The sequence below is a fragment of the Eleutherodactylus coqui genome, chromosome 2, assembly GCF_035609145.1.
Source record: "Eleutherodactylus coqui strain aEleCoq1 chromosome 2, aEleCoq1.hap1, whole genome shotgun sequence".
Classification (NCBI taxonomy): Eukaryota; Metazoa; Chordata; class Amphibia; order Anura; family Eleutherodactylidae; genus Eleutherodactylus; species Eleutherodactylus coqui.
In genome coordinates this window covers 261,252,241-261,280,237 of record NC_089838.1, presented here as the reverse complement: position 1 = coordinate 261,280,237, position 27,997 = coordinate 261,252,241, and the positions used below count along the sequence as shown (strand labels likewise).

The window sequence follows — 27,997 nt, the reverse complement described above, 5'->3', positions numbered from 1 at the left end:
TTAGGCTGCATTAATGGAGCTGCATCACAATGGAAGAAGGGATCAAGATGACAAACTACCCACAAGTGACACATCTAAGACAGCAGGTATTCACAAGGCATATACAGAGCAAGAGCCTCGGCGCTGTTCTTTACTAATAGCCCATGCCGAACTATATAAATAAAGAAGAGAATAGCTGGAGTGCTTCTTTATTGCCTCCTAATGTGAAAACAATTTGCATCTTTGTCGTTTTATACACAAATGTGTCTTTACAGTTTGGGAGAGTCTGTGCCAAGTTATAGCTGGAGTGACAGGTGTCAGCAAAATTAATCCCACAGCTTCATCCTGCGCAGAGACCGTTTTTTTCCAGTACAACACGGCCAAGTTTTCTGTTCACAAAAACGAGAATCTTGGCAGCAAACACAGGTGCCTGACATTCCTGAGAGAAGAGGAGACCAATGGTGACACCAGATTCAGCATACCCTCCCTGAAATCCATGTTTTTACGGACATCTGAGAATTTTCCAAATATTATTCAGTCTGCAGTTTATATAGATGACTCTGTAGACTCAATGTAGCTTAATGAAGTTGCGGAGCAGCTTTTACCTCCCAAGTTACAGAGCTGATAGCAAGCATATTTGCACATTAACTATCTATTACTGTAGATGGCTTAATTAGCACTTTTTAATTAAATAGGTAACAAACTTTGCATAAATCAATAGTACAAGCGAACATAAGAAATTTTTGTAATATATCATATTAGGGAAAAATGCCTCTTTCCACACTTATGGCCCATTTCTTCTCTCTCCTGCCTCATGCACTGATCATTTACTCTCAGTTCACTGCAGCTGGCAGCTACTTCTTGGGAGAGAAGCAGGAAGGAGCCTGAGGTCTGTTGCAGACCAGGCTATGAATACCATGAGTATGACAGGGAAGGACGCCCCCTAGACTCACACCCTGGTTGGGTATGGATGGTATTATGGACATTGATATATCGTGTTGAGGCACTAAGCCTCTAGTGTAGATAGGATTGCAATCCTATGTGAGCTAATAGCCAGTCGGCTAGGCATTTATGTTATGTAACACGTGTGTGTACTGTGATTAAAACAACAATGCAAAGATTTGTTATCTATTATTGCTGCCAAAATAAATAGACTACCTGTATTACTGAGGTGCAACCACCCATCTAGGTGGAGGAAAGATGGCAATTTAGAGTAGTGACTAATCCCCTATTGTCACAATACATATATAAGCATCCATAGTTTTCGCATTTTCTACTACAGATGTAGCAAGGTTTAACCCAACACTGATAACTTGCTGCAAAGATTCACGGCTAACATTTGTTGACAAAGAAGAGATGATTATGAGTTAAGTGAGGGATGAGGTTGCATGCTGCCCATAGAAGTCTATGTTGAGCAAATGGGGGAGGAGGAAGTAACTACAGAGTGAGAAAGGCAGACAGCAACACACAGAGATATTGCTGGAGGCTCTAGTAAGTTTTTTTTCTAATCTCACCACACATAAAAAAACAAATGGAAGAAAGGACATTCTGTATAGATATTACTAAATTTTGCATTCTGTAACGTAAGTAACTATCTAGCAAAGCGAAAAAATATAATCAGAAAGCTGATGATAGACAGTGTTAAATCTTAATATTTGCTAATTCCATTAAGTAGAGGCCTTAATTGTGTCATAGTAACTATTAATATTTACAATACAATTATCACTTCCCCATTTTATCTAAGGCTGTTACAATTTAAAGAAGCAAAATGTGTGCCACTCTGTGTATAACGGACTTTACTATTTGCATTTGCTTCAGTGCTCCCTTTAATCTTCTGTATTCCTCTAAACTGAATTTCGGTTCTCCTCCTATCTGTGTTGGAGGCTCCTCTTGAAGCCTCCATTAAGCTTTGTGGCTTCCATTACAAAAGGAAGCCACAATGCAAATGAGGACAGAGCTTTAATAATGCTGATAATTAAGTACCCACAGAACTAGTCCTGTCATTTGCAAACTTTCTGGATGATTAGACTGATGAAAATGTTGACTTGTTAAAGCAATTTCTTAATACAGAAAGTGATATAATCATAGAGAAGTTGTACATCATTGTGGCTTTCCTGCAGCTTGCCAGCACATAGGCCGTCTTATCATAACCTGTGTTTTCTGCACCATTAAAAGGCAGACGACCTTATTCGGAAGGGCTAAGGTTTTGTTCAGATCTCTACTAATCATTTCCATTGCTCTACTCCATCATAGATAAAGAACAATGTATATAACGCCAATGCCGAAGTGTACATTACAGACCCCAATGGTGCCTGATTGACTCCATTGATTATTATGACGGTCTGTCAGACTTTTGTCATGGTGTCCAGCATTTTACTGAACATTATACTGCATGCTGTGCTATTTTGTCCGTCATTTTTGACATAATCTGTGACAAAGGCTCCAAATGGAATCTCCAATGCAGATGTGAAGGACGCTATACAAGGCCACAGCAAATAATTTTCTTTTCTCATCATGACCCTGTTTTGTTATTGAATCACCCTCATAAGGAAACATGTTAAAGCGACTTTCTGAGTTGTACAACTTCTGTAAATCCAGTCCCCCATCCACTAAAATAACAAATCAGCATATTCTCACTTCTCCCCATTCCCCGCTGTGTCCCATGGCCATGGGGGGTCCTCCGTAACTCTGATTGTCTACAGGCAGCAATCCAACCCAGTGTACGGGGCATCACAGGTGATACAGTCAATAACAACTCAGTGATTGGGCACTAAGCTCTGTTATTGGCTTCAGTATCTGTGATGTCCAGTAAAGAGCCTGGGAAAGGCTGTAGGCGTGATGTCAAAGGAGCAGCGGGACACAGCGCGGAACAGGGAAAGGTGAGTAAATGCTGATTTGTTATTTTACTGCATGGGGGACTGGATTTACCGAAATTGTACAACTTGGAAAACCCCTTTATGGTATTGTTACATGCAGTTCTGTAATATGAAAGTATAACTATGGTACAGAAATTGTAGGAAAACAAAACTGGGATTCCCCAGGATGTCCTGTAAGGGTCATATTTATGCCATCAATCCAAATGTTTCCTTCCTTTCCCATAACTTGGATCTGCTATTTTCTATTCCAAAAGTTCCAGACACTGTTTACGTGTTACGTCTACTTCTTCTCTAGGCATATGTTGCAATTACTATTAAGTCATGTTAGAGTTAAAGATTTCACTGATCATGTGCTACCCAGTTGGGGTATGGCCATTTCATTATTGTCATAGCATAATGACTGATAAAATGTTAGGTTTTGTTCATATTGACATCATGAGTTCTATTTTCCAATAAATATGATGGATCTGTATGAAAATGGATTTTAAAGGGATTACCTCACAAAAACCATTTATCACCTCTTCACAGGATATGTGATAAAAGACTGCCTAATGGGAGTCCAACTGCTAGGACCCTAGGGATCACAAGAACAGTACAGCCTGAGTTCACTGGATGAATGGGGCCATGGTATGCGCATGCCTGACCATTGTTCACTTGGAGATAGCCAAGCAGAGCCCTCGACTATCACCCTCTCTCCCATAGAAGTGAATAGAGTCATGGTTCTACATGTGCAGCACTGCTCCATTCGACTGGTTGAGTTGGGGTGCTATTTTTGTGATCCCTGAAGAACCCAATAGTTAGATTCCCTATGGATACATGATAAATGTTTTTTTGTGGGATAATCCTTAATGGATCTCATTAACTTCTAATAGTTTCATCAGGTTTCCATTTGTTTGCACAATAGTACGGTAGACTGGGCTATTTTTTTCTCTGTGACCAAAGATACAATTGAATTCTTCAACCCATCTGTCCAGATGTTGCGATTAGCAGTTTTTGTTTACCTCATTGTCAAAAATATGAAGCTGAGTTTGCAGTATCTGAATGTAACGATCTTTCCACAATCCCAATAGTCCGCTACTTTTCTTCAACCAACCGGCTTTGTGGACAACTTTAGATTCTGGGGGAGAAACGCTGCTTCCCTTCACACCCTTGAAAAAGATATGCAAGTATATATGTTACTTTACAGGAAAGGAAATGCAGATCACACAAATAAATATACAGGGTGACATCAAACATCTACGAGGGGGTGCTGATAAGTCTTTGGCTTTGTGTTCTTTTTTTGTTTCTTTGGTAATGAATGTTACATCACATGAAAGCCTTATGCGTCTAATATATGCTTTCAAAATGTTGTGTTTGTAGCTTATGACAACAGTGATCTCGGCACGCGGGAAAACATAGAGTCTAAGGTGATATTCACAGCAAATGAGAGCAGAGGAGTTATAAAATTCTTGTTTCTGCAAGGAAACTCTGCGAAGGATATTCATGGTGATATGTCGCAGACATTGAGGGATCAATGCCCTTCATATTCTACAGTTCAGAACTGGGTTGCCAATTTTAAAACGGGCGACTTCAGCACCAATGATGAGGAACATCCTGGATGACTGAGAGAGGTCGTTGGTCCGGAGATCGTCGATGTTGTGCATAACCTCATACTGAAGAATCTGCGAATTTCAGCTAAAGGAATAGCAGACATCATGGGGATTTCTCATGAACGTGTTTGTGTCATTATCCATGAACATTGGAACATGAAGAAGCTATCTGCAAAGTGGGTCCCCAAATGTTTGACAACAGATCAGAAAAGCATGCGACTGATAAGAACTTCTTGTATCGACTGGTCACTATGTATGAGACCTGGATTTATTTGTAAGACCCTGAAACCAAGGAGCAGTCAAGAGTGGAGGCACAGTGGTTCTACTCGCCCAAAGAAGTTCAGGGTGCAAAAATCAGCCACTAAGGTGATGGCGTCTGTGTTCTGGGATAAAGAGGGCGTGCTGCTAGTGGACTACCTTCAAAATGGTTCCACCATCAATGCCAGGCATTACATTGAACTTTTGGACCAATTGAAGGCAGCTCTGAAGGCCAAAAGGCGCGGCAAGCTATCCAAAGGAATCTTGTTCCTGCAAGACAATGCCTCTGCTCACACTGCACAAGCGACCACGGCAAAACTGGTGGAGCTGGGCTTCCAGCTTGTTGACCACCCACCTTATTCACCAGATCTAGCTCCCTCCGACTATCATCTGTTTCCAAACCTGAAGAAACACCTCAAGGGTACGAAATTTCACACCATTTCTGATGCCATGGCTGCTACGGATGACTGGTTTGAGGCACAACTGAAATCCTTCTTTTTGCAAGGCTTACAGAACTTGGAATACCGATGTAAGAAGTGTGTTGACATCAGTGGAGAGTATGTGGAATAAATGTAAAGTTTCATCTTCCCATCTCGTTTCTTTCTGGGTAAAGCCAAAGACTTATCAGCAGCCCCTCGTATAAGATGCATTAAAAACCTTTCATGTCATTCTGCTGTTGTATATCACTTCCTGTATGAATATATATCAGCTTTACATTAGCAGCATTGTTGTTGCATCACCCTGTACTGTACTGCAGCGGCTGTCTAAGATCATTCTATTGTTAGTACTATAATTTCCAAAGAAATTAATACTGATTAAAAAATATATCCAAATGAAATCACAAGGAGGGTTAAATATGTAAACAAGTTAGCAAAATATCAGTGTTATTAATAATTCCTTGTTTCAGATGACAGGCAGATGTGGCATTGGACAACCCTCGTTAATTAAGCATGATGGTCTGGGTCATCCTACAATGAGGTATCATCTCTGGTGAAACCACTTAGCGCGGTATCATTTGGCTATGGTGTACATTAAAGCTAGAGCTGTTCTTCACAGCAGCACTCTACTGTGACCTTTATCAGCACCATATGCTCTAACAGTGTATGGAAAGGGTTCATCCTTCGGGGTATGTTAACATATAGCGGAGACTCTGCAGATTTTCCACAGTGCATTTGCTGGTGGACATTCCACTGCGTTTTACAGTACAAGCAATGTGGATGAGATTTAGAAATCTGCAGCGCAACTTTTTTGCGCTGTGAAGGTCGCATTATTACGCGTGTGTTGATTGTTTTTATTGTACTTTCTGTGCTGCCGGGGACCATTCACATCAGCGCAAGACATACCTGTGCCGTGCTTTGGAAGGCTGTGCAGCCTAATAAGACCCCAGTGTTTTCGATTTCCCCACATAATTGCGCAATGGAGCCTTTGGTAAGCAATTCACAGAGAATAGAACCCATTGTTTTCAACGGATTTATTCTCACTTTCGTGTTTACGTGTGCAGATTTTGCATGCGCACATGCATACGCAAATATGCTCGTCTGAAGCTGCCCTTAATCTCTCGCATTTCCATTTAGGTCGGCTTCAGACGAACGTAAGCGAAAAACACTTACAATAGCGCGACTTTCTGCACTGTGAAGGTCGTGCTATCACATGCATTTTAGCACTTTTTACTGTAATTTCTGTGCTGCTATGGACTGTTTACATCGGCGCAGGACACACCCGCACCACGATTGAAAAGGCTGTGCAGTCCCCAGTGTTATTGATTTCCCTGCAAAATGGCGCAGTTCATTGCGCATTTTCGTGGTCTTCAGGTGTGCATTTGCGTACCCCCAAAGTGGTGCCTTTGGTGCACAAACGCAATATAGAGCATGTTGCTTTTTCCTTTTTGCGCGCTTGAAACGTGCGTAAGTGAGAATGAAACCATTGAAAACAATAGGTTCTATTCTCTGCGCATTGCACACCCATGCACGCCCTTCTGAAGTTGCCTTTAATCTGTGGCATGTCAATTTATGCTACCGATTTTCACCAGGGATTTCACCCCTTAACATGAGCAGGTAAAATCCGCAGTAAATCTGCATTTAATACATTTGGATTTTGCAGTAGATCCATGGCAAAATCTGCAGCAAAAAATCTGCCGTGGACGATATTTACTGCATTGACGTACCCCTAAGATTTGATGAAGTTTTCTGACACCATGTTTATTATTGGATGTACACTTTACTATTTGGCACTTTGTATTATAGTGTCGGGTCACAGACATCCAATGTTTTATCAACTACAGCGAAGAAAAAAATCAATAATACCGAAAGTCGTGTGTATAAATGAACCGTCTATTGCCGCACATTAGGAGACATTAGGAAAAATAAGCTATAACCTACGGTGCTATTTTCTTCTTTATTGCTCCATTGGGGGCCTGTTTTCTCAGCTGCGATGCTTCCAGCTGCTATAGAATGCATTTAACCCCGCGAGCAAGCGTGCAATCATGTGTGTGAAAGTTACTGTATACGGCGCCAGGAGTTTAATTCTGTTTGTTTGAGAAGATGATGGGGAAATTACCAGGTAACAGAGACAAAGGGAAAATCACACAGAGGAAGCCAGGCAAACAATGAGATAGAGCCAGGAATAGCAGTGAGGAGTGGCTGCATAGATGGGCTGCAGAGAAAAGTTTTATCTACGGATGGAATGTGCCATTACTTGTGGAATTTTCTGTGATCTAAACTCCACACCTACAGATATATTCTTCCTCATTTCCTCTTGGCTCCACGTATCCCGAGATGTGCGGCGTGAGATGACCAGCTTTGAAACAAATGATTTCACAGTACTTTGTCAGAAGATGTCTATGCTCTGATTGTCCATGTTTAGCTATGCAGTGGTTGCAGCCTGTTGAGGGTCTTGCAAGCATGTTGCATTAGTATATGGACTTTTTGGATTGACATATTGGATGCCTTAACAAAGTTTGCACTTCTATATGTGAAATATCAGAGCTGTTAAGATGGTATTTTTTTTGGAAAAACGCCATTGCAGTTTTTAAGGCCAAGTCAGAAATAGATCCAACAGGAAGAAGTATAAATCCTTCCTTTAAATTTCCCATTCCATTTGAATCTAATTCTTGCTTTGGCTAAAAAAATGGCATCAAAACTAAAACAAAAGCTGTGGGGTTTTTTTTGCAAGAAGCAATGCATGTGAACCACCCTTAAATTTCTGCTTGGTGCACATATAGTGCATTATGCCCTGTATACAGTATAGGCTCCAAAGAACACTTCTCACAGGAAAGCAGCATGGTCTGATATGGGCTGTGGTTGGCAATGAGAAGAAAGTGAGGGCAATAAACACAGCGGGTCAAATCCGAATAGAGTAAATGAATAATGACGCCTTAAGGGCAGATTCAGGCGGCCGTAGACGCAAGTACGCTTGAGTAGGCAGAAGTTTTAAAAACTCCACGGGAAGATAGGTTCTGCACTACTGTTCACTACATGCGGGAAAGATAGGGCAGGTCCTATCGTTTTTCAGCCGTAGTATTAATGGTCAAGAATACAAATAGTGAAAACGAAACCACTGAAATCCATTGATTTTAGAGGTTGCATTTTGTCCCGTTCCGTGGCCATGATTATCACGGCCGCATAAGGGGAGAAAACATGTTTGTCTGAAAGCACCCTAGAGAGAAACATCAGGCTTTTTGTCCAATCAAGATGGAACTGGAATAGCAGGTTCATATGGTGAAGCATGGTCAGCTCCTTATCGGTGTTTTCACATGATGAGAGTTATTCTGCAAGGTGCATTGAAAGCTGCAGCTTTGGGCAGCTTCACACTGGAGTATGTGCAATTGCGCACGCCTCAGCGCAATATATTTGTAGCCTGAACAAGGCTTTTTTACTTGCGTGCCAACGTACTTTACTGTACTTTTTGTATGCACAAGTGCTACACAATTGTGCGTGCAAATAACAAATGCAACCACCGGCCCATCCATTGACATAGCTGATTAGCTTAGTGAGTTCCATATGTATTCCTTTTCCAGTGGGAATACACTGCTTGCGTATGTACATTTGCAGACCCTCCCCGTAGACGTTTATGGGGACCTTTGGTGCGCACAAAAGTAGAGCATGCTGCTTTCTTTTTCGCACACCAGAAATGTGCATGCAAAATATGGAAATGTGAACAAACCCATTGAAATCAATGGGTTTTATTTACTATCTGTTGCGCACATAAATTATATGCATGCAGAAATGCACAGAAATACACCCATATGAAGCTGCAGCTGCAGAATTCTACTCCAATACCCAAATGTCTGTAAGCGGATTTTGATGCAGAAATTTCCACATCTTTCAGTGCGCATTATGGTATAATTCTGCTCATGTGAAAGCACCATTAAGGGATTTTCTGGGATTTAATTATTGATGACCTTTCAATATTGCAGCAGCATTGAATTCAATGGAGACTGTACCTGCAATACCAACCTTGGCCACTGCAATGTGGACAGAGCTGTATACTTCTGGCTGTGTCTACAGGGACAGTTGGCCTAGCAAGCATCTGATTGGTGGGGATCATGAGCAGCAGAACATCACCGATCAACTAGTGGTGACCTATCCTGAGGATAGGTCATGCATAGTTAAAGGAGATGTCTCGAGGAAGCAGTGAATTTTTTTTTTTGCCCAGTCCCCCTAATTAAACATACATTACTAATTACCCCTGTAAATGACTTTCCTAGCTGGTTTGTACTTACCGTTCCAGCGTTTCAGCAACTTATAAAAGTTTCCCCAAGATGGCCGCCGGCTCTTTCCCCGTCGCTCGCTGCAGCCCGACGTGCGCGCTCCCGAGACGCTGCCAGCTGTGTCTCCATGGCAACCGGACGCCAAGCAGCCGCCGACCGGACGCCCCGCAGCCGCCGACCAGTCACCCACCGCCAGGCAGAAGGTAACCGGCGCAGCCCCCCCCCCCAGCGACAGCCCCCCCGGCCTAGCGCTAGTTCCCCCATCACAGCGGCAGCCCCCCCGGCGCAGCGACAGCCCCCCCCATCACAGCGGCAGCCCCCCCGGCGCAGCGACAGCCCCCCCCGGCCTAGCGCTAGTTCCCCCATCACATCGGCAGCCCCCCCGGCGCAGCGACAGCCCCCCCCCCGGCCTAGCGCTAGTTCCCCCATCACATCGGCAGCCCCCCCGGCGCAACGACAGCCCCCCCGGCCTAGCGCTAGTTCCCCCGGCGCCAGCCCGGCGCAGCGGCAGCCCCCCCCCCGACCCATCACTTACCTGGGGCGCTTCTCGGGGCTGCTGGGCTGGGCTGGGCTTCTCCGCTGGGCAGCTCCAGTTTCTGCACCTTCCTCTAACAGAGGAAGGTACAGAATGGCCGCTCCAGCGCGCTCCCGAGCAGTGACAGCTCGTCTGCGCATGCGCAGAAGAGCTGTAGCGGGGAGCACACTGAAGCGGCTCGTGCTGAATGCAGAAGACCGGACTGCGCAAGCGCGTCTAAAAAAGCAAGCTGCCGGCGAATTTAGACGGAACCATGGAGACGAGGACGCTAGCAACGGAGCAGGTAAGTGGAATAACTTCTGTATGGCTCATATTTAATGCACGATGTATATTACAAAGTGCATTAATATGGCCATACAGAAGTGTATACCCCCACTTGGTTTCGCGAGACCACCCCTTTAAGTCTTGGACAACCTCTTTAAAGAGAATGGGTCTAGCACATATTTTGATAGGACAGCTAAGAGCAGGGGAGAAGGCTTGAGGGCATTGGGAGCTAAGACAGAGGGCTGTTCTAAAGGGCAAAAAGGAATAAGGTGGACAGGGCATTGGTGCAGCTGCCTGTAAGGGCTCAGTCAAACGAGCAAATTTTTCACGCATGTATAGGCCGTGTATAAAACTGATGTATTAGAACCAATGCTTTCCAATGAAAGTGGTCATATGTCCATTTTTTAGAAGCGGAGAAAATTAGCACCTGCAAAAGATAGGACATGTGAGTGCAAATGGACCCGGTCACGCAATTTTTTTTCTACACGAGATGTGTGATTTTTTTTTCCCCCATGCCTATAATGTGTGAAAAATTCAGTCGTCTGACTGAGCCCTAAAGCATCTGTCATACTGTTATATAATAAATATGAGAATTTATGTTCGTCTATTAGAATATTAAATGTTCTTAGTTTAGCATTTCTCGAAGGAAATCTGTCACATTCTTTTTTGTGCCCTGTATGACATAAGATAGTGACAGGCATGCAGATTACAGCAATGTGTCAGTTGTATGTATACATGCAGTAGTTATGGGAGAACGTTGCATTTTATTAGCAGCAGCCACACATAAAGGATTACAGGAAAGAGTACTTGATTTTTAGGAGCCCACCCTGCTCTCCATCCACTGATTGATGGCTGTCTCGCCTTACACAGTAATAGAGAGACAGCTGTTAATCAGTAGCTAGAGAGTGGGTGAGGATAACCGGAGTTAAACTACGTGCGGGGAAGATCGACAGCCCCTACCTTCCCACGGTAATATTCAAACTCCTACACTCTGGCACTGAGTATGATCTGCCAGCGAAGGAAAAGATCTTCCCCTCAATCAGGCGCAGCTACGTTCCATACTGCCGAGCATAGTTGCGCCTTTGGCAGTGTGGATAAGCCCATAGGGCTTCCACAGACATACGTATGTGCAACGGAGTGTATTTGTGCAGCTCTCTGCATAACATGCAGAAAGATAGGGCAGGTTCTATCTTTTTTTGCATCCAGGATTTGCCTGCAAGAAACACGCTCATGAGAATGAACCTATTGAAATCAATGTCTTTACTTTGTCACGGTTTACGGGTGTGAGTTTCATGTGTGCAAAAACCTGCGCAAACACGTTCATCTGTTTACTCCACTAGCTAGAAAATCACATCAGTGAAGAAGTCCCAAGATTGATTAGCGTTTTCTCATCCATTCACAAGGGGGGAACCAAAAAATACGTTGCATCGTGGAATTCCATCGGTCAACAGAGATCCTCGTAATGACTTCTAATGCTTAAATAGAGCCAGCTGTCTTCTTTTCTGAGCGCCGGATGCAGGTAAACTCCCCCCCCCCCTCTCATTTTCTTTCAGCTCCCATAGCAGCGGTTTTTGTCAAAAGATAGGGCAAGACCTAGGTCACCGATTTGATGTTCTAACAGTGTCATTTTTTCCGGTGCCAGAAATCACCCATGTGAATGAATGCATTGGAATCCAATGCTTCACATGGTCGCAATTTGCGAATGACGTTTTATTGCGGCAAAATAGCCACGTAAAAATGCTTATGTCAATGAGGCCTAAAGATTAGGATACCTGCACACAGACTGAGAAAAAGTTGCACCCAAGATTCTCAGGCACACCTTGGATCCGTGTGTTACCCAATGTGCGGGAAACCGTACATTGACATCTGCTATTCTTGTCTGAAAATCAGACAAAAATAAGACATGCTAAGATCTTTTTTTACTCAGACTATACGTCCGAGTAAAAAGAAGTCCATGTTCATACACCCATTCAAATGAATGGGTGTTATTTCTGTTCAATTTTCGTACTGACATTTGAATCTGAAAATCGGATGGAAAAAAATCTCATACGCATGTACCCCATACGCATGTACCCTAAGGCCCCATTCACACAGCAGTAGGTGTAAAATGCTGCGTGGTTCATGCAGCGGTTTATCATCGTGGAAGGGGGCGATGAACCAGCTATCACCACATATGGCAGTGATAGACTCGCTCGCACACCTGTCATGCACAGTGTGGTTTGTGTCTTCTTTTTTTAACTCCTCGCTCTGTATTGTGTATGGACAGTGTTGCATATGTTACCCATAGGGAAGGATAGGACTGTTACTGTGTGACACGTGGTGAAATAGAGCGTTTACAAGAAGTGATTTATAGATTTTTCAGAGTGTTTCAGTGTCACTCACTTCTCAGAAGACTCTAAAATGCTTCTTTATTTACATTCCCACTTCCTCCCAAGTTGTTTTTCACTTCTGTAGCCCCATGAGTTCTGTATTGGAGAACTGCAAAGAGCATTTATAGACTACTGCATGTCAAGAGTAACTGCAACAATAACCTTAGTGCTTTGCAACATTTCTGCTACTATAGATAACAGAATGTTATGTGTTATGTGAAAAATGTATAACATAATATGATTTGGTCAAGAAAATATAAAAACAAAATATCTTAATAGCCACATAGTCAGCATCCCCTAACAATAACACAACAAATGTATCAGATTCTAAAGTCCATGCTCCATCAGCAGAAATCTTGAAGTTGTAAAACAAAACAATCTTACACAGGATGCTTCATAAACTGACACTGAATTCTAAATTCTAATTCCTAATTGTAGACGTACTAATCCGTCATTTGTCCTTCTACCAACATCCTGACTGTTTTAGTCACATAGACTTCTGTAACAAGATAATAAAGTTTTAAAACAAGGTTTCTCAGGACTTAAGATAGTAAATGAATAAGTTTTGTAAGACTTGTACAATATTTTGTAATATATTTCTCTTCCTGTTTGGGGAGTCATATGACTTGTTACTATGCATGACGTGTCATGACATAGTTCCAAAACAACAAGCATAAGGGGAACAAGAAAACAACACAAAAGTGTCAGAACCAAAGAGAAGAGTTAGGGTGGTTTCACACGGGTGAGAAAATTGCACAATTTTAGCGTGATGCGAGAGTCAGTAAAAAAGCAGAATATGAAACCAATGATTTACAATGTTTTTTTTTTCCAATCTGTGATGTTTTCGCTGATGCAATGTTGAGAGGACAAAAAATAACGGCATGTTCTATCTTTCAGTGATGTGCGTTTTTTTTTTAATCTCCCATGTTTCCCTATGGACTCTCCCTTTAATCGCATCGCAACCCAACAAACTTACAGTACGTTGCGATTTTAACATTAGAAAGTCTTATTAACTCTCGCGATTTTACCGCGGGCGGCAGCAATGCAATATTATGTTTAAAAAAGCATTGCTGACGCCCAAAAATCACGGGAACAAAGACGATCACCCATGTGAAACTAGCCTCAAAGTATAGTAGAAATAGTTTATTATTTACTATTTCAGGCAATTCACACACTCAGTTTTTTGAGGCCCAGTAATGAAGCCATTCACAGTATCCCCATAGCACCATTACTGTTGAGCAAACTCAACCAGAAGGACTGTTTTGGGTCAAACTTTGATATAAGTTTGGTTTGGAGCAAAATCGAACTTCAGGTGGTCCATCCTGACCAAACCCACTAAAAAAAAAGAAGACAGTTATTTCGCTCTTAGGTTCAAATCTGACCAAGGATATCTACATGGGATTTGTATGTTCTCCCTGTGTGTCCTCTAACACTCCAAAACCATATTAATAGGTGAATATAGATTGTGAGCCCCAATGGGGACAGAAAATATGAAGTGATAAAGTACTGCGTAATATGCATGTGCTATATAAATAAAGGTGGTTATTACGAAGCACAGGGATAACATACAAACTCCACATAGATGTTGTCCTGGTTCAGATTTGAACCTAGGACCTCAGCACTGAAAGGCAACAGTTAGGCAACTGCTGAGCCACACCACCACCAAACTTTGGCAAAGTTCACTCAATACTATCCACCATGTCTCCATTTCAATGCCAGCTACAGGATTGGGGCATGCATATGATAAAGGTAGCCCATGCAGGTGCTATAAGGCTATAACAAGTGAGAACCTAGACTAACTAAGAAGGAGGAAAAGCCAAAGAGTAATGCTGCCGTCTGATGATGGGTAAAGCAGAAGAAAATAGCCTCTTGGTCTTTGATGTTGGGATGTGGTGTAAGAAGCATTAGAAGAACACCCCATTTTGTGTTTCGGGATCCTTTGTTCAGGGGCTCCTTTTAAGGGTGGTTTTACATCTGCATCGGGACATCTTGCCAGAGGTTCAACCACAGATGCAGCTGAAACTATATACAGTGCTTTTTCTTCCATCCAAAACCTAGGCACCTGGGCAGAAAGTATTCGGACCCCATTATAGTCAATGGAGCCTGCTCTGCGCTGTTTGGTTCTGCCCAGAGACAGAACTGTTTGGCTGTGGGAATTCTACTTTCCTGCTCCACGAATGAAGCAAGAAAGCGGAATCCCGAGCGCAGATGTGAAAGTGCCTTAACCTAATGTATATCACTGCAAAATGCCCTTGCACCAGAGACAGCCGAAGCATCTCCATAGTGCTGCATAGTAGTACTAACCACAATACCTTCACATGTCATGCACAGTTCCCTAATTCAGTGCTCTTCTCTTTTAACTAGTTATATATAAGTGGTCAATTAACCCTTAAAGACTGAGAAAAGTCTTTCTAGCAGAAGTGATGATGATCACTACATCTGACGGGACAGAAGCTTGGAGTCTGTGGAACAGCCCAGCAATCTAGGTCTGATCTGCTAAATCTGGAATGCTTGATAGGCATGATACAGAAGACTACTTGTACCAGCAAGTATGCTAGGGGAGCGCAGTACTAAAGCGTTCAGAATTGCGAATGAACTGGCTGTCACTCAGGATTAATGCATGAAAAGCAATGTATTTGCCAATTCGCATTAAGGCTCTATTCACACCACATTAATGGGGGCCGTTTAATGTATACACTGAGACATATAGGTTAAACGGATGTCTCTGACAGATGTCCCACTATTTTAATCATCTTGGTGATGAAATCCAATCAGATCCAATCAGATATTAGTATTGGCCATATACAGAGTAAGCAATATACTATCATGTTGGTGCCATGAACTTCTATGATGTGCTAAAAGCTCCCCACAAGTGTTAAACTTGTTAGTTTGGGACCCATGGAAAAATAAATTAGATGTAGACCCGCCTTGCCAGACACTGGTTTGATTTTGAGTTGAGGAGGCAGTATCTGGAGAACCCTAGTTTTCTCCCTTGACCCTTCCAAGCAGTATATGGTCTTTGCTGTGGGGTCCCCAAGCCATTACTCACATAGATAGTCATGGTTGTGTGACTGATGGCTCTACATAGGGGTGAGGTGTGGTACCTGATGGTGTAGACAGGTGCGAACAGGAAGACAAGCTATGGTCAGGGCTGGTGGCACAAGAGCAGTAACGAAGTCCAAGCAGATGGTCAGGGTAGGCAGTGTGCAAAAATGAAGTCCAATAAACAAAGCTGAGATCAGGGAGCACAGAAGTCAGAATAGTAAGGAGTCAGAATTGGAATGCATATTAACAGGGGCTTTCTCTCAATGGCTGATGGGACTAATTACTTAGGCATCCACTGTTGAGAGTGGATACCTAATACAGGCAGATGGGAAGGGCACACATTACTGGAGCATGCACTTGCCCTTTAAGTGTGGGGGCAGAAGCACACGCGAGCCCTACAGGCAGAAGCAGGATATGGAGGAATGCGGCGTGCAGGATTGGAGCACAGATGGTGGTCCCCGACCGCGGCCCCAGCGACAAGTCAGCCAGAAGAGCGGCAGAGGTGCACCATGGTTGAACTCATAGTTCAATCATAATGTCTAATGTAGTGTTATCGGACCACAGCGGTACTGATCTGATGACCTCGTTGCCAGGTGCCAAATTGGTAGATATGGAAGCCCGTGATGAGGAGATTTGCTAGCAATTATCTATCAATAGCATGAAATTACTCCATGTTATGTCAAGACATTTCTCCAGTGAGAATCTTGATGAATTCTACTTTATTATCAACATTGCCAACTCTTATACAGAAAGACAAGGGCGTATCCAAATGTTGCTTGGTACAAAGATTAGTGTTACGTAGTTTACTGTTACAAAGGTGAAAATACTTATTGATCATAAGACTTATTGACATCTACTAAATATTCTCAAAGCTCTTAAGGCCCGTCTCAGACACAGAATTACCTAAGTCAGGATATTGCTGTTGCATTAGACAATAGTTCTTCAATAATTGTGTGTCTTCTCTGTTAAAATAGCTTAGCCTTATTTAATTTGTCTGTTGACTTCTTATCTTAAAATCCTAGTTACCGGCCTACAAAGCATAGGTTTTAGTCTTCTATTTAAGGGTCAATAGTCCAATACAAGGTAAGAAACATACACTTATTGCATTCTGAAACTTAAAGGGGTTGTCCCGCGCAGAAACGGGTTTTTTTTTTTTTTTAACCCCCCCCCCCCCCGTTCGGCGCGAGACAACCCCGATGCAGGGGTTAAAAAAACACACCGGGTAGTACTTACCCGAATCCCGGCGGTCCGGCGTCTTCATACTCACCTGCTGAAGATGGCCGCCGGGATCCTGTCTCTCTGTAGACCGCAGGGCTTCTGTGCGGTCCATTGCCGATTCCAGCCTCCTGATTGGCTGGAATCGGCACGTGACGGGGCGGAGCTACACGGAGCCGGCATTCTGCACGAGCGGCCCCATTGAAGACAGCAGAAGACCCGGACTGCGCAAGCGCGGCTAATTTGGCCATTAGAGGCCGAAAATTAGTCGGCACCATGGAGACGAGGACGCCAGCAACGGAGCAGGTAAGTATAAAACTTTTGATAACTTCTGTATGGCTCATAATTAATGCACAATGTACATTACAAAGTGCATTAATATGGCCATACAGAAGTGTATAGACCCACTTGCTGCCGCGGGACAACCCCTTTAACACTTTATATTCCCTGACATTAGTAATTGAGATGTTGTTATTCTTTGGAATAGACAATTACTGGTGACACATCTGGATATATATGTATGTAGTGACTTCTTATTGAAGGGTCCAGGCAGGCCCATTACTAAAAGGTGCATAAAGCCCAAGTACAAAATATACAGTCTCCATAGACTTCCATTAGTGGTGGAGTAGATCATGCTGAAGAGCACAGTAATAGTGAACGTGGAACTGACAAAGCATCATAGTACCAAAATTTAGTTTATCAAATTAGCCCGTTTTTTCACATTTCTCAAGACATAGCACCATCCCTACGAGGAGACAGTTCCACCCTTCTAGAACTGCTCATGCCATTATTATGAGCAACAGCACATCTGTATACTGACAAGCCACATAAGCTCACACTGCCATGTGCTGAAGCAAGCAGCATGTAAAAATTGTCTATCCTCATCACTGGCATTCTAAGTGTACTTTCACGCTATGGCTTGAAAGAGATAAAGCATGTTTTTTTGCTTTGAAGCAGAGTAAATATGTTCTTGAGTGTGAAAACCCTACCTTTTGGCATACTGAGACGTGAATCTAGTTTTGGTAGTTAAGGAGGTCACTATTGCTTGCAGTATAGGCCATCAATAGTAGAGCAGTGGGGGTCTGCCGCCCAGGACCCCCACCTGTCAGCTGTTCACTGGGCCAGTATGTTTAAAGGGGTTGTCCCGCGCCGAAACGGGTTTTTTTTTTTTTAAACCCCCCCCCCCCCCGTTCGGCGCGAGACAACCCCGATGCAGGGGTTAAAAAAACCACCCGCACAGCGCTTACCTGGATCCCGGCGGTCCGGCGTCTTCATACTCACCTGCTGAAGATGGCCGCCGGGATCCTCTGTCTTCATGGACCGCAGGGCTTCTGTGCGGTCCATTGCCGATTCCAGCCTCCTGATTGGCTGGAATCGGCACGTGACGGGGCGGAGCTACACGGAGCCCCATTCAGAAAAGAAGAAGACCCGGACTGCGCAAGCGCGGCTAATTTGGCCATCGGAGGGCGAAAATTAGTCGGCTCCATGGAGACGAGGACGCTAGCAACGGAGCAGGTAAGTATAAAACTTTTTATAACTTCTGTATGGCTCATAATTAATGCACAATGTACATTACAAAGTGCATTATTATGGCCATGCAGAAGTGTATAGACCCACTTGCTGCCTCGGGACAACCCCTTTAAGCACAGAGCTAATTTCTGCATGCATCTCCGTTCCCACTGCAGTGGCCAGGCTTGGTATTACAGGCAAAGTTCCCATTGTAATACCAAGCCTGCCTATGTATATATTGGTGTTTTTATCCTTTTGAGTGTGGCACTAGCTTGTTGGAATAATTCTTAATTTAGGATTCGTTTTCAAATAAGTATTAAAGACTTTATTGTGGAGAACATCTCTTGGAGTATGAGCTGAGGACACTGGATACAGTTTAAAGGGTATGTGCAGTTTTGCAACATTTTTTTCCCTCCAATGTGCCTAAATAATAAATAAAACAACTTTGCAAATAGTCTTCTAAAAGTCTCCTACTGTTCTGTATCTGGACCAGCTATGCTGACCTGCAGTATGTGCGCCATTTCTATATACATTGAGACAATAAGAATCACACAAAGCCCATGTATGCTGGAAGCATCCTATAGATGTCTACAACATATTTATAAAGGTAGCATGCAAGATAGGATAGAAGAAGAGTGCAACAACTGGGTGGGCTAGTGCTATTTTTGCTCTTGAGTTGTGGTCGGAGTACTACTCAGTTCCGCTTGTTGAGTCACCAAAGTAACTTACAAGTTAGCATAAAGTCTACCGATCACTAAATTATATGCAATAACACAAGATAGACTTTACCAGTAAATATAATATTCCTGGACCTGGATTTCCAACAGCTTTAATAAAGACTGGTTTAGTGGCTGTTAACGGAAAGCGGGATAGTGAAGGCTTTCTTTACCACTACACACATGTTGAGAAATACACTCCCCACCATTAAACAGTGTCAGAACCTACTGGACTTTTTCATCACTACTTAAAGTAGAAAAGTGGCAAAAAGTTCACACATTCTGTTCGCCAACTTTTTCAAAGCAGTGAAGCTAGATAACTGGTGTAACTACATTGATAATTGGCTTTGGTTTATTTATACATTTATTTTAATGGTCTACTATGTGCACTCACAAGTTACAAATATAAAAGTCCCATCATGCCCTGCAATTTTTCAACTTTCATTCTATACTAGGTCTTAAAGCTCCACAGCAGCTGGAGTATGACTCTAAGTTGCAGATCACTGATGTGAGTGCAGACCCCCCACTTATACCGAATATTTACTGGTTTTGCTGACAAAGTTCCTCAATTGGTTGCAATGAAAAAAGAGGCTCCTGAATGGCACGTTGAGTGTCCAAAAGGTGCCTCTATAGCACAAGCAGGTGCAGCACTTTGAGGGGTACGTACTTTTTGGGGACATCTGTAGGAGATTAGTCATGGTAGGCAACTAAAGCTGTAATCACACCATGTTTGATGTATTGTGCTTATGTGACGTTTTATTTTTACGCTTGCGAAACAACTGTGCAAAAGCAAAAATGTGAATGAACCCATTAAAAACAATAGGTTCTATTCTCTGCGCAACTCGCGTGCATACAAGCTCGTGCGAAGCTGTCCTTATGCCATACAAACAGCCCATATGCCTGAAGATCCCAGAAGTGTAGAGAATCAGGGCTCCTTCATGTGTTTTTGCGCATGAAAACATTGCGTACTCAAAATACAGAAAATAGAACCCATTGGTTCCATTGGTTTTGTTTTATTTTCTTGCGCTTGCAAAAACATAGAACATTTTCTGTTTTGTGTGCAACGAAGGGTCCCATAGAAGTCTATGGGGGAAGGGGGTGCGCAAATGCATATGCAATTACACAACTGGATGCAGAAAATGTAGTTGAAAATTTCTGGAAATAGAATACATCTGGACCTCATCAGACTAGATTACCTTTTAAATTATGCCAGGGTGTATCCCGTGGCATGTGAACATGCCATGCAACTGCAAAATGTTTAGTAAAATGCACCGAAAAGCGTGCAAAAGCGCCTCGTTCACAGCGGAAATCCGTTGCACCTAAGTGCGCGCAAAAAGATATACGCCTGTGTGAAGGAGCCCTCGGGCTGCAAGTAACTAGCAAAGTCATGCCGTTTTTCACTTAATGTCAGCCTTTTTTAAGCCATAGCTGGATATAGTGTCAAGATAATTATGTTCTATACAACCCAAATAATATACTGTACCCAAGCAATATGCTCTTAAGGATGCATTCACACGAACGTATATCGGCTCGGTTTTCACGCCGAGCTGATATATGTCGTCCTCATCTGCAGGGGGGGAGGATGGAAGAGCCAGGAGCAGGAACTGAGCTCCCGCCCCCTTTCTGCCTCCTCTCCACCCACCTGCACTATTTTCAATGAGGAGAGGCGGGACAGGGGCGGAGCTAATTCTCACCACTTAGCCTCGCCCCGCCTCCTCTCATTGCAGAGGGGCGGAGAGGAGGCAGAGAGGGGGCGGGAGATCAGTGCCTGCTCCTGGCTCTTCCATCCTCCCCCCTGCAGAGAGAGACAACGTATATTGGCTCGGCGTGAAAACCGAGCCGATATACGTTCGTGTGAATGCAGCCTAAAGAGCCCACGCAACACTTCCATGTAGTTGCCACGTATTAACACAGGTCTATGCTCCTAAAGCCTTCCGAGGAAATTGTCCAGTTAGAGACTTACTCAAGCTGGAATATGGGGTGGCACACTGTATTTTGGAATATCTGTGGCTCATATACTGTTAATGGGTTACATACGGCTATCATTGACTAATTGGTATACTGTTTTTTATTTGCAGTTGTATCAAAAAGAATAGTTGACTATCATATACCAACTTATACTGGTAAAATGAATAATGAAAAGCCAGTTCTGGTTAAAGGCAGTCTATGGATATGTCAGCACATAGATGAATGAACTTGCTGATATATACATTGAATGTAGAGCCCAAGCATAATGTGAATATGGCCTATTTATAACTCCTTGAGTCGTGATATATAATTATTTATTTTGTATCTGACTGTAGGGTAGACCGGGTGCCCCTTGGGCTCTTTTTCTGGCCGCCAGGGAACAGCAGGGCACTGAAAACAGGACGCCTGCACCTTGGATGTGTTTTGGCAGGAAAACTGTAACAACGTAGAGGTGCAGGACCTTTAGTGAAATTATAGTCACATGACAAAGGTCCTACAATGCAGAGAAGAAGAATGTAAAAGTTCAACTGGTAGGTTATACGGCCATGCTGAAAGGGGAAGAGCTTACCTCTAATCCACCTCTGTGGAGGGAAAAAAGGGGAGAGGAAGCGAATGCTTGCTGCTTCTGGTGAGAAAGATTAATAAGGGGACTAAGAACCAGAGAAGAGCAGTCTGTGAGGGAGACCGTGGTATAGAGAGCAGTCTGTATAAGAAGGTGGCATGGTGAAACAGTCTGTGAAATAATGAGAGCGCTATAGAGAGCAGTCTATAAGAAATAAGGTGGCATGGATGAGCATCTGTGTGAGAAGAAGGGTGGCATGGTGGAGCAGTCTGTATGAGAAAGAGGGTGGCATGGTGGAGCAGTCTGTGTGGTAAAGAGGAAGGCAATGGGAGCAGTCTATGTCAAAGAGGGACACAGGGAGAAGTCTGTGATGAGCAGAGCACCATGAGGGGCAGTCTCTAAGAAAGAGGGCAATATGAGGGAGTAGTCTGAGAGAGAAAGAAGGGTACAGGAAGAAATCTATGATGAAGAGAGTGGCATAGGGAGCAGTTTATGAGAGAAAGAGGGTGGCGTGGGGAACCAGTCTGTGTGAGAAACAGAAGGGCATGGGGGAGCAGGCAAGGGGATTACCCAAAACCTTGGCATTAGAATATTTCTTATTTAGTAATGAGTAACACTTCCCCCGAGAAGTAAACAGTAATGCCTTTTGCACAATGTGGGGATTTCAGCTGTCCTGTAGTCCTGGGGACTTCCCCTTTAAATCTGGTCTGAGTTACAATCAGAGGTTGTTCATATATCACCCGGCAGTGATGCAGTTACAAAAAATGAATCTAATGAAAGATTAGCCCACGAAGATCAAATTTAGGCGACAGCCAGAACCTACTTGCTTTGTCAAGAAGATTACCCTTAGGGCGGCTGCATCGCTTGCAAAATCTGCACGCCGAATGCGCTGCAAACGTGTTTTTTTCAAGCGCATTTCGAGCGTGGGAAAAAAAAAACACGACATGCTCTATTTTGGTATGCAAATGCACACTGAAGGCCCCATTCTGCTAACTCCGCCTACGATACAGTCATGTCGTTTCTACCAATTTTATTGGGAGGTACCCAGCTTTCTTGACCCCTTATTGTCCGTATTTATCAAGATCTTTGCACACATGATGTAAAAAGCATCCCAAAATAAATGCAAAAAAGTTGCGCAAGAGGAAGCTTATTTAGGAATACGCCCGTCTGAAACCGCCCTAAGGGGAGGTTCACACTCACATAATGCATTTTTTTGAGGGCATATATATTGTGTGCGCAGAAAAAAAAACACAACATACTCTACCTTTGTGCATATTTGCGCACCAAAGACCCCATAGGAGTCTATGGTGGGTGCACAAATCCGTTACACTGCGCAATTTCTTGGAGAAACCAACACACCAGGGAGTAATTAGATTGCACAGCCTTTTTAATCACTACATTTGTATATCATGTACTGATGTGAAAGGTCCTCGTCATCGCAGAAAGTACAGTAAAATGCCCTAAACGCGCACAAAAAAGACTTATGGTGCAAAAAGTCGCTCTGCCGCATATATTCTTTTCAAATACAGCCGTGTCAGGCCGCTCTGATTCAGCATGTAACACTTGCAGAGTTTGTGGTTGATTTTTACACCATGTATGAATATTTCCATTAGGCTTCCTGTGCACATTTTTTGGTGGTGGCATTTGACACTAAAAATGCAGATTAAAAAAGTCTTTTTTTTTTTCTTTTTTAATTGGCACGGACATTTCTTAGAGACTTTTTGGGGTAACATTTTTGTATTCCCACATTTTCATATACATTTTCATGGTTTTTTTTATAGAGATGATCACACGAAAATGCCCAAACGTTGACGTGCTGATATTGCATAAAAAAAAACACTGACCCAAAAAGACTACTACTACAAGAAAAAAAAAATGCAGTGCTTGTAGTGCGATTCATATAACCCTACGCAGCCATACCCTATACAGCTAACATCTGGTAGCAGTGTTTTAGCAGACGATTTGGCATTTTTCAGTAAAACCACTGTCAGGTTGTGTTCACATGTGGCAGATTTTGGTGCTGTTCTGCAACAGATTTCAACTTTAGGGCAGTTTCAGATGAGATTAGTTTTCTCCCCTTCTGCAGCTGTCAGGCGCATTGTGACTTGTTTATTTTAATTCCCTGCTCTGTCTCAGGGCAAAAACACACGGCCGAATGCGCAACTACGGAGCATAGTTGCACATGAACAGTTTTTTCTTCTTCTTGGGCTGTTCAAACTACGCTCCATAGAACGCAATTTTGAAGAAAAAAAACAGTGGGAAGATTGGTCCTGACCTATCTTTCCTGCAACTTGTATTAACTGGGAAAGAATACCGCTAATGAAATCGAAAACATTGAAATCACACGCCCATGTGAAGACGCCCTTATAGCAGTGTTGCGCATTCACCTCCACATATACGCAATGTATTGCGTATGTACAGCGTTAGGGCTTGTTCACACGAGCGTATATAGGCCGCCTGTCAAAACGGCCTGCCGATATGCGCTATGTGATTCAGGACTCGGCGTATATGCCATCGGGTGGGGAAAGACAGCTTAGCTCTGCTAAGCTGTCATCCCCTTCCTTCCCCCTCGCCGTCTCTCTGAATGGGGAGGAGGCGGAGCTAGTGTGCTGAGCTCCTGCCCCCTGTCTCCCCCTTGCCGCTGTTTACAATTAGAGGGGGCGGGGCAGGGTGGAGCTTAGCTCCACCCCCTCCCATTGCAAATAGCAGCAAGGGGTGAAGAGGAGAAGAGAAGAGGGAGGGAGTTTAGCAGTCACCCTGCTAAACTCCCTCCCATCTCCCTTCTCTGGCAGCTGTCATTGGCTCCCATAGGAAATAAGCTCCCTTCTCTGGCAGCTGTCATTGGCTCCCATAGGAAATACGCCCCTGTGCACTGATGCATTGTAAACCAATGCATCAGAGGGGCAGCGTATATCGGCCGGACGTGAAAACCCAACCGATTTACGCCTGTGTGAATAAGCCCTTAGATCCACGACCCACAGAGAACTATAGGGCTGTACGTGTGTAATATGCATTGAAATAGAGCATGCTGTGTTCTTCTTCACAGACATATTACACGCAATGTATATACGCTAATATGAATGTACTTTCATTGATTCCATTCACTGTATATTATGCGTGCATACTATGCTCGCGTTACACACTGAGCAATGACACTCGTAGGAATTAACCCCATGGGAAGCACTAGAGAAACATCAGCCCAGAGTAGGCTGCAATTTTGAAAACTCAGATTTTACTATTGACCGACAGTAAATGTTTGGATGCAACATTTTGTGCTGCAAAAAAATGCAAATGGGTCAAAACCGACAAAGATTTTGCCTTTTTGCAAAAAGACTGTGAAACTAACTTGAGGTTTCCTTTAGGCTTTTTTTTCTGATGTCAGAGAAATTGCCTATGTTGGCATTCTCGGGCGCGATTCGCATCGCACAGCACACGGACACTCCCTGTATGTGCTGTGCGGAAGATTTGTACGAGAATAGAACACGCTGCGACTTTTCCATCTCGAGAGAGAGAAATCGCTCATTGCGAAAAACGGGTTGTATTTTTGTGCCAGTTTTGTGTGTCTCGTAACGCGCAAAACTTGTCACATGCGTGCATGTACCCTAAGGGCCCATTCACACGAGCGTACGTATAAAACGCTGCATAAACATCTCAGCGTTTGAAATACATATTGTTCAATTTTCCTTGCATACGATCGCGTATTTTACGCATGCAAAGAAAAAAACGCGAGCAAGGAAAACAGCCTAAAATTATGTCCTTCCTACTTTTTTTTTAGAATTTGTTAACATGTTTCTTGGCAACATGCGTGAAAGACGCAACTGCTACGCTACTACTTGCGTTGGCATTGTGTGTTATATTGTTGCAATTTTGCTTATACACGTCACATATGCAATGACTATACGCAAGTGTGACTGGATCAATGAAAATCCATTTATTTCCTTGCACACAAAAAACCCCATCAGCGTACTCCCGTTGATTATAAATAGCAATTTAGTTTGATTAGTTTAATATATGCAATTTTAATGTACAGTATGCACGAAAAAATTGTAGTCAATGGGTTCTATTTACTGCGTATTACACATGCAAAATTTTGCATGCATAGTACAAAGCGCAAATGCGTTTGTGTGAATAAGCCCTAATGAGCGTGGGATTTATGTGCGGATGTGAGGCGTTAAAACCGCCTTGCATCGCATCTGTGAAGTTCCGATGCTCTTGCACGAGTTTCACAAGTGATAGAAAATTGGAAGTGTTTTTCATGGATTTCAATGGGAAACCTCGCATGCACATCGCACGGCATGCGAGAGCCATACGGGTCATTGAAGTCACTATTGAAATCAATGGACGATGCTTTCCGAGGAAAGTTAGAGCGTGCCATCACTCGTGACAAAAGAATAGGGTTCATATCACGCTAGATTTGTGTGTCTCGTGACGCACAAATCTTGCGCTGCTTCTCATTTTCACCGCATGCACTGTTTAAGGAGTCTATGGGGGGTGCACAAATACGCACCTAAGACCTGCGCGATTGTGCATTACACTGCGCAATTTCATGGGGAAAAGACCACACAGGAAACTAATTAGGCTAAACAGCTTTTTAACTCAGGGAGCAGCGGTGTCTTATGCCCATGAGAATGGTCCCAGTCAGCACGGAAAGTACAGTAAAATGCGCAGATACGTGCGTGACTCAAATTTTGCATGTGCTAATGTGTGTGCAAAGGTTTGTTAAAACCCCATTCACTTACAATGTACTGTACACTGCTGCAGAATTTTGTTATGAAACCCGCAATGTGTGAAATCATCCTTAATCTATGTTCACAAGTGGTGGAATTTGCTGCAACCATAAATGCCGTGGATTTTCTTGTCTGAGCGTCCGCACGGAAAACCTGTGACAAATCCGTCCCCTGTGAACATAGCCTTAGCTCACCGTGTATGAGTTGTGCCTGAGATTGTCAGGTGCAACTTGCATGGGACAGCACAAGGACTCCCCTGCTCAGACCCCACACATTGCATGTGCTGTTCTCATCCATGAAAACAGCCAAGAATAAGACCTGCTGTGATTTCTTTCACACGGAGCATATTAAAAATCGTTCGTCTGGCCAACCCATCAATTTTAATGGATCCGAGTCTACAAACTCGGATAGACCTTGGATGTAAAAATCATCGTTGTGAATTAGGCTTTATAGCTTTTAAATAGTCATTTATCAGAATTTCCATAGAATGATATCATTTTATATTATTAGTAGTAGTAATAATAGTTTTATAGTATTTGAAGTTCTTTCCTAGCTTTTCTGGAATGCCTGTGTGAAAGTGTAATGACTTAGCGATGGAGTTGGAAACTTTTAATCAGCCGAAAACCATTGCAGAATTGAGAGTACAATCTGGGTACAGCACAGAGAAGTTGCAACAGCTTGACACACAGCTGCTGGTGCAGTAACCCCTTCTGTGCAGCCGGCATCATGAGACAGGACATGATGACTTCCAGGACCGCTGATCTACAGCAGAAGCTTCTATCTTCTCCTCTTATCTAGCCATTTATCATATCCAGAGCAGGGATATTAGTAATCAGGTGACCTCACTCCGGTTTGTACTTATCCCTCTTGTCACTTTGTTTCTAAGACAAGGCAGAGATTTCCAGCTAGGCTACTATGTGGCGGATAGCACTGAGGGATCACAGCAGCGCCTTGTAATGCTTGTACTCAGCATCTTTATTTAAGTACATAACCAGGGTTCTGCGGTGTGCAGAAGAGGACACCTACTTAACTGTTTCGCATCTGCATGGAGAAGGAAGTTGCATCCTTCATGTCGCTCAATCACACTACCTATTACAAGAAAAATTCTGCTAAATGCTTGTTTTCTGGCTTTAACATTTTGCTACACTATCTTCCCTTTTTTTTTCAGACCATCACTGACGGAGAAGTGGAAAGTGAAGTTGACTTTTCCTGTTGGACTCCTCAGGAATAACCGAAGGAGATGAATAATTACAGCATCACTGCATCCCTATGGAAAGGAAGGGTTAACACGCCCATCCTACGAGATGTTCAAGTAAGCACTGATTCGATAAACAGGTGACAATGAAAGAGGATGGGTTAATAAGAGAGAGGCTGGTATATAACTTACATCTTCCATGGTGAGCCTGTTCCCAGGATACGCTGCCCAGCCCTAGGACTTCTCTACAGGAAGGGAAGCCAGATGTCGTCCTCCATGCACCCCCTTCCCCGTACACCCCACCCACCCAGGCTGGACCTTAGGCCCTGACAGGCTGAGCAAGAGGAACCTTCTTAGCCCCAGCTCTCAGCTCTCCTCCCTCTGCTCTCCTCTATTCCTCTTTCTCTGCTGCTGCTAACATAACCTCTGCTTAAAAACTTGGGTTTCCGGTGGTTGAAATGAAGTTGAGTCAGTGAACTGAA

At 43.4% G+C, this 27,997-nt stretch overlaps 1 protein-coding gene across 1 annotated transcript in view; it reads right to left on the bottom strand.

The window, feature by feature from the left end:
- The window catches only part of PLEKHO2 (pleckstrin homology domain containing O2), a 47,398-nt gene extending 19,608 nt beyond the window's left edge, over window positions 1–27,790 (bottom strand). Inside the window, exons 1-2 of the mRNA XM_066592886.1 lie at window positions 27,708–27,790; window positions 3,857–4,003 (exon numbers count right to left, since the gene is read on the bottom strand). Of these exons, the coding sequence (XP_066448983.1) occupies window positions 3,857–4,003; window positions 27,708–27,716 (156 nt within the window). The 5' untranslated portion in view covers window positions 27,717–27,790. The remainder of the gene's footprint in view (window positions 1–3,856; window positions 4,004–27,707) is intronic.
- Window positions 27,791–27,997: the final 207 nt, after the last annotated feature.